The 11,835-nt window shown below is 38.6% G+C and overlaps 1 protein-coding gene across 3 annotated transcripts; it reads right to left on the bottom strand.

Moving 5' to 3' along the window:
- Positions 1 to 42: 42 nt before the first annotated feature.
- On the bottom strand, positions 43 to 11,575 carry LOC311258927 (uncharacterized protein). 3 transcript variants are annotated; one of them, XM_084355635.1, is made up of 16 exons: positions 11,102 to 11,575; positions 10,697 to 11,058; positions 7,083 to 7,282; positions 6,475 to 6,682; positions 5,713 to 5,788; positions 5,272 to 5,525; positions 5,076 to 5,126; positions 4,826 to 4,902; positions 3,900 to 4,039; positions 3,303 to 3,500; positions 2,956 to 3,042; positions 2,384 to 2,637; positions 1,727 to 1,897; positions 1,212 to 1,352; positions 896 to 1,016; positions 43 to 662 (listed from the first exon to the last, which is right to left on the bottom strand). In XM_084355635.1, the coding sequence occupies exons 2-16, from the start codon at positions 10,703 to 10,705 to the stop codon at positions 445 to 447; spliced, it is 2,205 nt and encodes a 734-aa protein (XP_084211761.1). In that variant the 5' UTR covers positions 10,706 to 11,058; positions 11,102 to 11,575; the 3' UTR covers positions 43 to 444. The 3 variants fall into 3 exon arrangements, with proteins under 3 accessions (XP_084211761.1, XP_084211760.1, XP_084211762.1); XM_084355634.1 differs by lacking the exons at positions 10,697 to 11,058; positions 11,102 to 11,575 and having other exon boundaries at positions 7,083 to 7,711; XM_084355636.1 differs by lacking the exons at positions 1,727 to 1,897; positions 10,697 to 11,058; positions 11,102 to 11,575 and having other exon boundaries at positions 7,083 to 7,711.
- Between the last annotated feature and the right edge of the window lie 260 nt (positions 11,576 to 11,835).

The raw sequence follows: 11,835 nt of genomic DNA, 5'->3' as shown, positions 1-11,835 counted from the left end.
TGAACAGTGGACTGGACTGTGATAAATCAAAACAGAGTTGAATAAAGTTCAACAACATGGAAAAGCTAGAAATATGTTTAATGAAAATAGTGAATACTTAAATGTACACTGACTGCTTTAACAAAGTTTGCCCATAAAGCTTTTGTAAATAAAAAATAAAAATAAAGTTCCTTGTAGTTGCTTACATTAATGCAGTTAAATGGAAAACAAGAGGTAACTTGTGAATTTGTAAGTGTTAAAATTAATTATTTTCTCATTACTTATTTTGTATGTGTTTTGTTTCTTTCAAATGAAATGTCTTTCTTATGGGCACACATCTGTGTTTCTTTTTTCTTTGTAAGTTTGCAAAAAAAAAAAAAGAAATAAAAATGTTATCACAAAAAAAACCCCTCTTAACATTCTGTTCAGACTCTTGTTAACATTCTTAACAGGTGTAGTATTACTCTACAACAATCCAAAGCCACTGTCATTTGTGGCAATGCAGTTTTGTAAGTGAGAGCTAAACTCGCTGTAACTGTTGTAGTTAACAGGCAAGCGAAGGGTACGGAAGCATGTGGATGAAGTTGGATGTTCTGCCTGCACCACCTCCACTTTCATGTCAGCCATGGGTATCTCCCATCCAACCCAGAACTTGACTAGCTGTTTCAGCTGCTCTTGGGACACTGAAAGCAAAGACAGCGAAAGAACAACAATAAAAGTTCTCGAACAATTGAAAACTGAGATAAGTGAGTGACTACATGCTACAGTACAATAGACAAATACTGTGCTAGTCTGTAAACAGACTATATAGTGTACAAGTACACAGGACAGAAAATAATTATGCATTTTAAACCTTATTACTGTGGGAGGGACGTTGTGGAAAAAGGAAAAAGTATGCAATCGATATGCAATATACCTGTTCTCACAAACTCACGCAAGTACCCCATAATTCGGCATTTGGAATCAACCGAGTAACCATCGCTGTCATCATCCTCCAATGATCCTGCTTCAGGCCATTTGATTTGGTCTAAAACAATCTGCAATAATTAAAAAAACAGGATGATTATGACAATACACAAATTATATCACCATTTGCAGGTTTCATTCTTGTGTGGCTTCTTTGACTCATTTTACTTCAACGTATTCATTCAGACTGAGGGTACATAGTTTAAAATGGTCAGATGGTACTTAAGATATGGTTTATTATTGGGGAGAAAAATTACATGCACTACCTGGGCACTGCATACAGCCCTCAACTGACATGGAAAAACTGATGCCACAGTGTCTGGTCGAGATTGCAGCAGTGGCAAAATCAGTGACTCCTTCAGTCCCTGCCTGAGCTGCTTCAGTTGGTGCACATTTCGCCCAAGCACCTTAAAATAAATCATGGATAAATAATAATTAGTCTCTCCTGTCAAGACCATGTCTTTTGTTTAATTTCTGTCTGCAAATTATCTGCAATGTCTAAAGTTCTTCAATCTATCACATACAGTAATTACTGTCTATTGTTGTAGTCCTATGATGAAGATTCAGGGTGTTCGATAAGTTTATTCAGAAATGAAAATTTCAGTTGTACAAAAGCAAAAAGTTAAACTACATGGAATAAAAACAGCGATGGAAGATAAAGATAGAAGATAATCTAAAGCATTAGACTACAAAGAAACTTGCTCTACAATACTTAAACACCATAGCGACCAAAATCTAAATCCAAATCGTTCATGGATCGAGTGTTGGAACTGGGATTTACTGCATGCTGAAGCAGATTGTGAAGAAGCCAGGTGCTGTTGGTTTCTGTTAATACAGGGAGGTCCCATGCCATTGCCAACGCATTTATAGCTGCCCTCTGATCCAGAGTGAGTGCACTGCATTGGTTCTTGCATTCATCTCTCTTCCTGCTTGATTGTCCATCTTCATACAGCTTTTAAATCAAAATGAGACCAACCACAATAACATTTAAATTGTATGTACATGTACATGTACATTGAGTGCTGTCCAAATTTTCAGTGACACTGCTGTCTATTAAATATAGCATATTGGGCTTGGCAAGAAACAATATATTTGAGGTTAAGTGCTTGAGAATATAATGTTATGATATGAGCATTTACATTCATATCAGGTGAATTGTATGGTAGTTATGGCTCTTTTTTTTACACTCACCACTTTTATGTGAATTAAAGTGAGTGGACAGCTGCTTGACGGCTGTTTGGCTATTTGTGTTTCAAAATTAAGATTGAAAAATACAACTTTTTCTACATCACCTGTTGAGGATGTAAATACCCTAATATTAAAGCTGACAATATGCACTCTTACATCTTTCATAGCTTCATTTAATACAATGTGCTGAGGTACAAAGATTCAAATGAAACAGTTGCTGATGGAGTGCATTGCACCTCTCTATACTTACCGGTTTTATGGTCTCCCTGATGTCCATGTCCGCCACATCTTCAAGGGTGATGGTGGATGTCTGGGGTGGATCACCCAACAGCACATGAAGAACTGCTGGGCTAACACCTGTCAGACGAGGGCCACCATGAAGGAAAGAATGGCCTATCATTCTTCCTGCCACAATAAACATCTCATTCTGCACCAACACTTGGGAGGTGGAAGGGATTAGGTGGTCAGGTTGGCCCTCAAACAGCAACGTGCCGCATGCATTTCCTACAGAGAAATAATCAAAAACAGAAAGTACAAAATAATCGTTTCTTTTGACTGCCGTTCAATCTTTATGCAATACTCCAGTGAGGAAGGAAGAAATACATACTTTATCATGAAAAAGTTTGACAAACATTAGGAATGTGCAATGAGACAGATAGCTTTTTGTTTTTTCTGACAATCTATAAAAATTCAGATTGAGAGTGAGCCAAAATTATTACCTATAATATGCTTCCGAATCTCAAATATTTAATAACTTTATTTACTCAAATATTCCTTAACTTTTATGTCTATTCACGTAGCAGATTTGTCCAGAGGACTTACCAAAATCAACTGTGAAACCATGGTGCAACTTGTGCATGACCATACTGAAAAAGTGTCGATTCACACCATCTCCAACGGCCACATCTCCTAAAAACACAGACAAAGTTTAAAAGTGTACACTAGTACTAATCATGCCTATTCAGGTATAATTTTACACACACACACACACACACACACACACACACACACACACACAATTTTGGCATTATGTTTCATTAAAATCAATATTAAAATATTTTTCACACGTCCTCAGGGGAAAACAGCAAGAAACAGGTGAACAGACAACCATCATTCTCTTTACATGCAATTAAAACAGTAAGGCGTACAGCTTAGTTAAGTTACAGTACCCTGAAGTTTCGCTTGGAAAGGTCTTGCCCAGTCAATGTTGGGAGCCTTATAAAAGGAGAGGATTCTGCCCTCTTGGTCCTCTACATCTTCTGTGATGTCAATTTTAATTTTTAGGGTAGGCTCATCTTCTCTGGACTGTAGCCATTGCTTTTTGTACTGGTCTGCTGCCACTTCTGGATCGTCAATGCTTTTCCAAGCTGGAAATGAAAAAAGAAATTTTGTTTAAAGTGATAATCACACCCTAGCTATAACAAGATGTCTGAATCAATGTGGTCAACATTCCTTGCTCACTCAGTACACTTAACTCATTACTGCATGAGCAAATACACAAAGACTGGTTAGTGAAAATTCAACAACATTTGGTCTATATAGTCTACATGATCTGTATTTGCCCATGTGGACCATGTAGACTATTATAAAGAATGAAAACCAGGCTGACTCATTTTGCAACATCTACATTGCAAAGTGTATGGTGATGTAAGGTTGCATTTCTGAATTGTGGCATTTATTGTAAAAGCAATGTCATTTTAACCATATTACACAATTATGACTAATTGTATTGTATTAGAATTAACTCTGAATGAATAAATGCTAACCCAAATCATCTGTTTCGATTGGTCTGGACAATGGGACATCGTCAAGCGGCAGGGTAGTTGATGTGCAAGGTCTAGGGTCAGGTGTGCTGACCATGTGCATACTCTCAGAGTCAGATGGAGTTGAAGAAAACTCAGAAAACCTTAACATAAAGCATAAAGAAACAACAATAAGCAGAAATACAATAATGTATATAGTCTAAACATCACAGTTCAACCAAAATACAGAAGACCTCTGCAGACCTCATATGGCATTGTGCCATGAGGCCCACCTGATTGCACCCATTGAGCCAACCTACTACCTGCAACACATGCATATGAAATGAGTATCTAGAGCATTATGCTACAAATCAAGTAACCTATACATAAATGTTAAATCATTTGCCGTTTACAGTGCCGACTCTTCATTTAGTGTGTAAGGATGACTTTAAACTAAATTTAAGATTTTACAACAACATCTTACTATTTAGCAAAAACTCTGTTCACTTGTGAATGGCCTATCAACTGTTCATCCAAACTACTTCAAACTTGGCATGTGTCTTGCTGGTAACCCGAGGATGTGCATACTCATGATCATAGAAAAATTGGTGCGATTTGGACGTTACATGTGTGCGTGATATATGTATATGCCTGTAGCTTTTTACCTTCATTTGATAGTGCAGCCAAAGTGACAAGAAATATGGGAGAGGTGGGACGACATGCAGCAAAGGGCGCTGATGGGAATCAAACCCAGCCAACTCAGGCTTAGTACATGGAGCATTACGTGTAATTGAGTAATAAAAAAATATCTTTAAATTAAACATCAAAAGTGAAGAAGTAGTGTGAAGAAGTATTTTGGATGAGTAGTTCAAGAAAGTTACAATCAGCCTGTTACGAAAAGGCACCTTCTGGACAGGCACAGAACTAGTTTGTTATAATGAGTGGAATACCTTTCCCCACATGAACTTGCATGGTAGGCAACAGTCTCTGCAGGAAACTGCTTTCCACAAATTGGACAGGAGAAGTCCTGTGGGCCAAGCAGGTTACAAAGGAGTATATAAATGAACACACCTGAACTTGACAATACGACGGTGGTAAATGAACCAAAGAAGATAACATGCTGATGTCTGTGATATCAGTATGTGTAATTATCTAAAATGCTGCTTCAATATTATAACTGAAACATCAGTGACATCTTACCACACAAATGATATCCGAAACCTGTTCCGCTTCCTCTTCAGATGCACCTCTCTTTTGGGTAATATAAAACACAATGGTCAGCTCAATATTAAGTCACAGTACACAGGCAGTGCAGGAGTTCATACAATCACAGCTGAGGAACTTAAAGGTATAGAAGACTCTTTTTTGGTTATTAAAGATGTTTATGAAAACTTACATTGTCTTGACAGGACTGAATATGGAACTGAATCAGGGGCAGAGGAATCAAGCAGCCACAGGTCATGCATTCGTTTTTTGGCATTTTTTCGAACTCTGCAGCATCATACGGCAGCGGGGTGGTATCCATTTTTTCTTGAAGAGGGACAATGTATAGCACATTTTTCCCACTGTTTGATGAAGACCGAAGTATCTTTGCAGTGTACCCTTGGGACCCCTGGGGCAGTGGAGTGGTCTTTCTTTGTCCACTTCCCCCTTTAGAAATGAAAACATTTTATTAGCTCATTCTAAGGGCTTAATCTTTCTATATATCATAGAAAACATTGACATTCCAGATAACATATCACGATACATTCGTAACGTTTAACAACCTTTTCATGCATATCTTTTATATATACAGCAGGTTTAGATATGTTATGCAACAACGGAAAAAGAATATCACCTGAAGCTTTTTTGAGCAGCCAACCACCACGCACATCTCGCATTTTGGGAAATTCTTCCAACAGTACTCTGCTTATCTGGAAAAAGTTAGCAATGCGGTCATTGTGGACGCACTTTTAATAATGTCATCAGCTGTAGACGGCAGAAAAAGATCATAGTCCAGTTAATGTGCTAGACAGAGATGGTTGACAATAATAATGATACTTGGGAAAAAATAGAGCATTGTAATAGATGCACAAACCATAACCAAAAGCATAACTAAAACAATGGAGAGGCCATGAGGCCAAGATGAAGCTGCCCAGAGAGTAAGAGATCAGCCTTGGAGAGCAGCCCATCTGAGACTTTTGCCCCTCCCACCTCTCAGGTGCAGCCTGTTACATTGATGACCCACCCAGGCTCTTGCAAATGAGCAGAGCAGCAGACAGGTGTGCCATCACAATGTAAATATCAGAGATTAGCAGAGCAAAAGTGATTTGATGTGAATGAGCTCTGATATTTCGTAATGTAACTAGCTGTCCTGCCACCTTGCTGGTTAATCAATATAACTGCGCCATCACTAAGAATAGCATATCATCAGGATTTAGTATCTTTACGACCGGTGTTTCTGTATTAGATGAAGTGAATAAGCTCAATGATGAATTAACTGCCCACCATCTACCAGCAGTATGGTGGCCACGGCAGAAATCACAAGATTTGAAATATCAGCTGAAAAACTACTATGATGTTGCTTGAGTTCATTGTTGTCTTTATTCTTAAGGCTCACCTCTGCGTGATCTGCATTGTTAGGCACATTTATGGTCCGCCTTCCAAGACCTGCTTGCAGGAGCATTGCCTCATCCTTTGGTGTTTTGTCTGTGTTTGTAGGTTGTAGGCAGAACTGCAGTTCCATAAATTTTACCACCGACATACATGGAGGATCTGCTGACTTCCTTTTGCGTTTCTGGCCTCCAGAATACAATGCTGGGAAACATCTTGGATGAAGCATAGACAGTTATTGAGTGAACATCTAAATATCAAAGGACAACTTTTTTAAATAAATGTAATTGTTTTAATACTTAAAACCATAAAATTCAACATTACTGTCAGTTTAAATACATGCAGTATACTGGCAGTATTGCCAAGTTTTTAGTAATTCCTTCACTGACACATACAAATGCTACAAATCACTTGCAACAAAGTATGTAGTATGAAAGGATGTAGCAAGAATAAAAAAAACCTAAATCTTGGATAAATGCTTTGCATTGTGTTGCCTAATTTAGCTCAGATTAAATAGAGGCTTTCAACTGTTGAAAACTGTTAGAACACTATGAAACTTTTTCTTTAAAGATAATAAAACATTATATATTCTATCTTAGTCAAACAGTCACTTACCTTTGCATCTCCTGGTGTACAGTAGCTGGTCTTACAGGTCTGCTGCTAGTAGGCCCAGAGGCAGTAGGCTGAGCAGCTGTAGTAGGTCCAGTGGCAGTAGACTGTGCAGCTGTGTGTTGAGGTGCATGAGGTCTGCTGTCCCTTTCACCTCTTATGCAGTGCAGAAGCGTACGAACTGCTGTCTCAATGTTTGTTGTGGGCTGGTAAATTTGACAGATGTGGAAATTACATTTAATTAGATGCATTTGGAAACTGTGCAAAATTTGCAAGACAGCATGTTTACACATAAAAGACTCACTTTTGCAAAAAGCTTTTTCTAATGTATTGTTGATTATATGGTAGGTGTGTAACGATTCATCTACTCAATCGATTACTCAATTTATGTTCCTACGATCCAACTTCATCGATCTGTGCTCGGCAAGTTGGCCTTCCGGGCTTGTATCGATACTTGGAAATTGCACATTGGATTTAAGCATGGCAAACTTAATGGATGTGTGTTTTTTTTAGCACTTTTAACGATAAAGACACATTAAACGTTACTCGATTCAGTCTGACTGTCTGTGATGTCATCGGCACACGCCGGCAGTAGCGCAAATCTCAGAGTGACAACAACTACTCTTTTTATGTTGTAAACAACAGCAGAAGTAGCAGATAAACCTACTATTAATTCAACCTGAAGAAATGCTGGTTGCACTTACTATACTCTTTTTATTAGGGCTGCCCCTGACCAAGGATTTTCTTGGTCGACCAGTGGTCGTCAATTCAGAGCGATTAGTCGACTAATCGACGCATATATATAATGTATATATTAAAAAAAATTTAAAAAGTCTCTGCGGTAAAGTGGATGCGCCTGTAGAGAGATTTACACAATAAGTAAAACATAGTGAGCTGGATAATTTAGCCTTCCCAGTACACACGAATAGTCTAATACTAGCGCACATAACAATAATAAAATGTATTTATCTCTGCTTTCAAACGTTCGGCTGCCATGGGCAGGTAGCTAGGCTACTTACATGTTTAAGGTGGTACACCATGTTCGTCGTGAACAGTGATAGGCGAAGTTTTTCTTGCAAAGTTTGCATGTCACCTTCTTTGGGTCATCCTTCTTCTTTTCAAAATGATCCCATATTTTAGATGTCTTTCCCGACATGGTTGGCTATTAATTGGTTGATTAATTGTTAACTGTCTAACCCCGATGGAGGGACCTGCCGTGTTAAAAAAAACAAACACTGACAGTGAGTGGGTGTCACGACTTCCTGTATCTGGCCCTTCAAATTAAAAGCCCTCCAGCCTTTTATACACAGTCCAGCCGCCAGTCAGTTTTTTTTTCTGCGACCAATCGACCAATGAAATTTTGGTCATCTAATGACTTTTTGGTCGACCAGTGCTTGGTCGACTATTTGGGGGCAGCCCTACTTTTTATATTGAAAATGAGAGCAGAAAAGGTTAACCTCCTGGTTGCACTTCATTCAAATAAAAGGTTAATACATTTGCCATTAATTGTTGTGTACTTGTTTATATCCATAATTTAAACCTGACACTTCACCTGCACTGTCCAGTATCCAGGTATTTATTTCACAGTCACACTGGTTGAATATTTGGCTAAAAAGTTACTGAATCGATATCAAGTCACTGAATCGTATCGGATCGTATTGTTCTAAGTGAAAGACGATCGTCCTTGAATCGTATCGTTAACCACGAAACGTGATATGAATCGAATCATTGTTAAAATGAATCGTTACAGTACTATTATATGGACAGGCCATATATTCCTGAGGCCTGAACAGACATGTCAATTGTACTTCAATATGGCATTTGGTAGTTCTACCACAATGCACCTACTACAAGGTGCACTTCCCTGCAGGAGAAATACAGTCATTAATGGGAAATTTAGATTTTAAATTAACTGTAATGTAAACTCTGACATCCCTTTACTTAACTATAGTATTCCTAACATCAATACAAAATATTGCAGTGCCGGTTCAAAATCTGCCTCTTTGTAACAGGCCAATTGTTTGACCTCTGGTGTTGCTGTTTGTAGCTTCCTTGAGAAACCGCTCATTCAAACTACTTCACACTGACACTGACTGTGCAGATTTGTCAAAAGGTTAACATTACAACTCCAATTAGCTGACGCCTTGTTAAGTATTTATAACCAGCAATACTGAGACAGAGAGAGGGGGTAAGGGTTAACCTGACATGTGTATTTCCCTGTTGTGGGAAGAATAACGGAATATCTTATCTTCCATGTAGAGAGAGGCTTAACCCTAACACTCTCTCTCTACATCGGTCTCACTATAGTTTTTTTTATGATTTCTCTGATAACTCTTCACCACTAATGTATAGATTATTCTGAAGAATATTGTTTTATTACTCAATTAAAATAACAATTAATTTACCCCAAATAAATTGCAGAACTTATCTTGTTAATATTTCAGTAAAAAGTCAATCACCTGATCATCATCATCTAATGTCCATGTCACTGCTGTATATTTATAATAATAATAATAATAATAACAACAACAGAGACAAATTTCTGATCAGAAAAACACTGGAGCTCATATTCAAAAAGACTGCTATGACACATACAACAATGTAATTATATACAAACTTTCTCAGAATTGAAATGCAGAACAACTTAAACATGACACATTAATGTTTTTTGAGGTATACATGAGCAAGTTGTATATCTATGTATTTATTTTTCAACATTATATAAGAAACTCACGAGTGGAGGAGTGCGTGATTCAGGTCATTCATTGGGGAAATAGACTCACCAAGTCCAGCTACTCACGATCAGAAACACCGATGAAATACACTGTGGTTCACCGAAAAACACAAAAGTAGTGGCTACTTGTGATTAAAAACACCGGTTTAATACACTTTGCTTCACGGGGAAAATGGGTTAACTTTAGGAAAGCTAGGGAACTTTCTGTGGCCCACAGTTTTCAAATAGCCTTGTTATGTTAGACGCCTGCTAAATAAACACTGCAACTATAGTTATTTTAGGTTATCAGATCGTGCTGGTAACTCACTGGGAGTGAAAAAGAGTTGGTCTGTAGTGTACTGCGACTGAGCGGCGACCAAAAGGGGGAGTGTGTGTTCCCTTATTTAATCGAAGTAGATTAATATTGAAAGTGTCGCGTGTCCAAATCGCACTAAATTCCAACATTTCCTTGGGTCATTAGCGACACATGTACTAAGTGAGAAGTAGATAGGATGAACGGTTCTCTACATTCGCAATTAACAAACTACTACCAACAGAGATTTATTGCTTTATAACGTTCGTCCCCCCCCCCCCCCCCCCCCCAAAAAAAGGATGTTAACCATGGTTTTCTTATCATAGTAAATCACTCACCTGGGAAGACCCGGCCTGATCTGACATATTTCTAGAAGGCAAAACAGAATCAATGCACATAACTGAATATGAGGGTATATCGACAGACGACTAGATACCATAGCTAACGTTATAATATGTTAGCTAGCTACGTTACGTTTCGGGAGGCAAGGGGAGCTAACTTAACTAAACATGTTTCACCAACGTAGCTGACTGGAGTGCATAATGAAACGATACACAGACGTATAACGGTGGTGATATCAGAAAACATACGTACCTTAAACATCACACGCCAACTGCTCCGCTGAGTCAAGGCGTTCTTTTCAAGGCGCGATCGCAGCTCTGGCTGATGGCTAGGCGGGATGTTTCCTGTTAAGATGCCACGGTCGGCTCCACGCTCCAGCCAATAGGTGGCGGCAATGGCGTATAAGCAACTTTGCCTACCACCATAACGACTCAAAGAAGAAGAAGAACTGGCCAATTGGAGTTCTCTGTTCCCCGAACAAAGCCCGCCCCATTCTCTACAGACACGAATCGCGTTTGCAGGTACACAAATCACTTTTGCCCCAAGTACGCTGAGATATTTGGTGCAAAAGTCAGAGCGCGGGCGACTTGTGATTTGAAAGAGGAAAACGGCATCTGTGACCCTCAGCAGCAGATTCAAGCAGTTGTAGTTACTTACTTGTGACCCGTAGCAGCAGATTCAAGCAGTTGTAGTTACTGATTTGTATGTGTGCTGAAAAAATATCCAAGAAAAAAATGTATATTTGTGAGAAAGAATTCTACAGGTGTGCAACTCTCATTACACGGACTCACATACTGATTTACAGATGTTCAAATTTTGTCCACAGCTTCAGATTCTTTGATACAGGTGTGCAAATGTGTTTTGCACCATTTTTGCTGCATTTATTGGAGCAAAATGTGTGAGAGCAGGAATTTCTTGATTTGTGATTTGTAACAGAGGATTTGTGTACTTGTAATGAAGAATTTGAGAAGGTGTAACTGTTGAGTTGTATTTGTGGGACACAAAAAAATTCTACAGGTGTGCAACTCCTTCTCTGTGACTTCAACTTTACTGATACACATGTGTGACTCTTTTTCTACAGATACAAATTCACTGTCACAACTGCTCAGGACTTTTGCACCAAATATACCTTCATAGATTTGTTCCAGCCACTTGGAGCCACACTCCAAACAATCACTGACATTATGTCCTGAGCCCTGAAATGTTCTGTCCCCCGAGGACCGGCATGCACTTGTGCATAAAGCTCACATAAACATACTCAACACTTTTTCTCGTAATAGCCAATGAAAAGGCTTAAAAACTTGCTATTTATACTCCAGATTTGTCCCAATTCCTGTCATACAACTTAGTTTTTGAGATGAGCAGATAAATTAGAGGCATGCAAAGCCAGC

Source organism: Pagrus pagrus (genome assembly GCF_965226575.1).
Source record: "Pagrus pagrus genome assembly, chromosome: 6".
In the NCBI taxonomy this organism is placed as follows: Eukaryota; Metazoa; Chordata; class Actinopteri; order Spariformes; family Sparidae; genus Pagrus; species Pagrus pagrus.
This window is presented reverse-complemented; position numbering and strand designations above follow the sequence as displayed.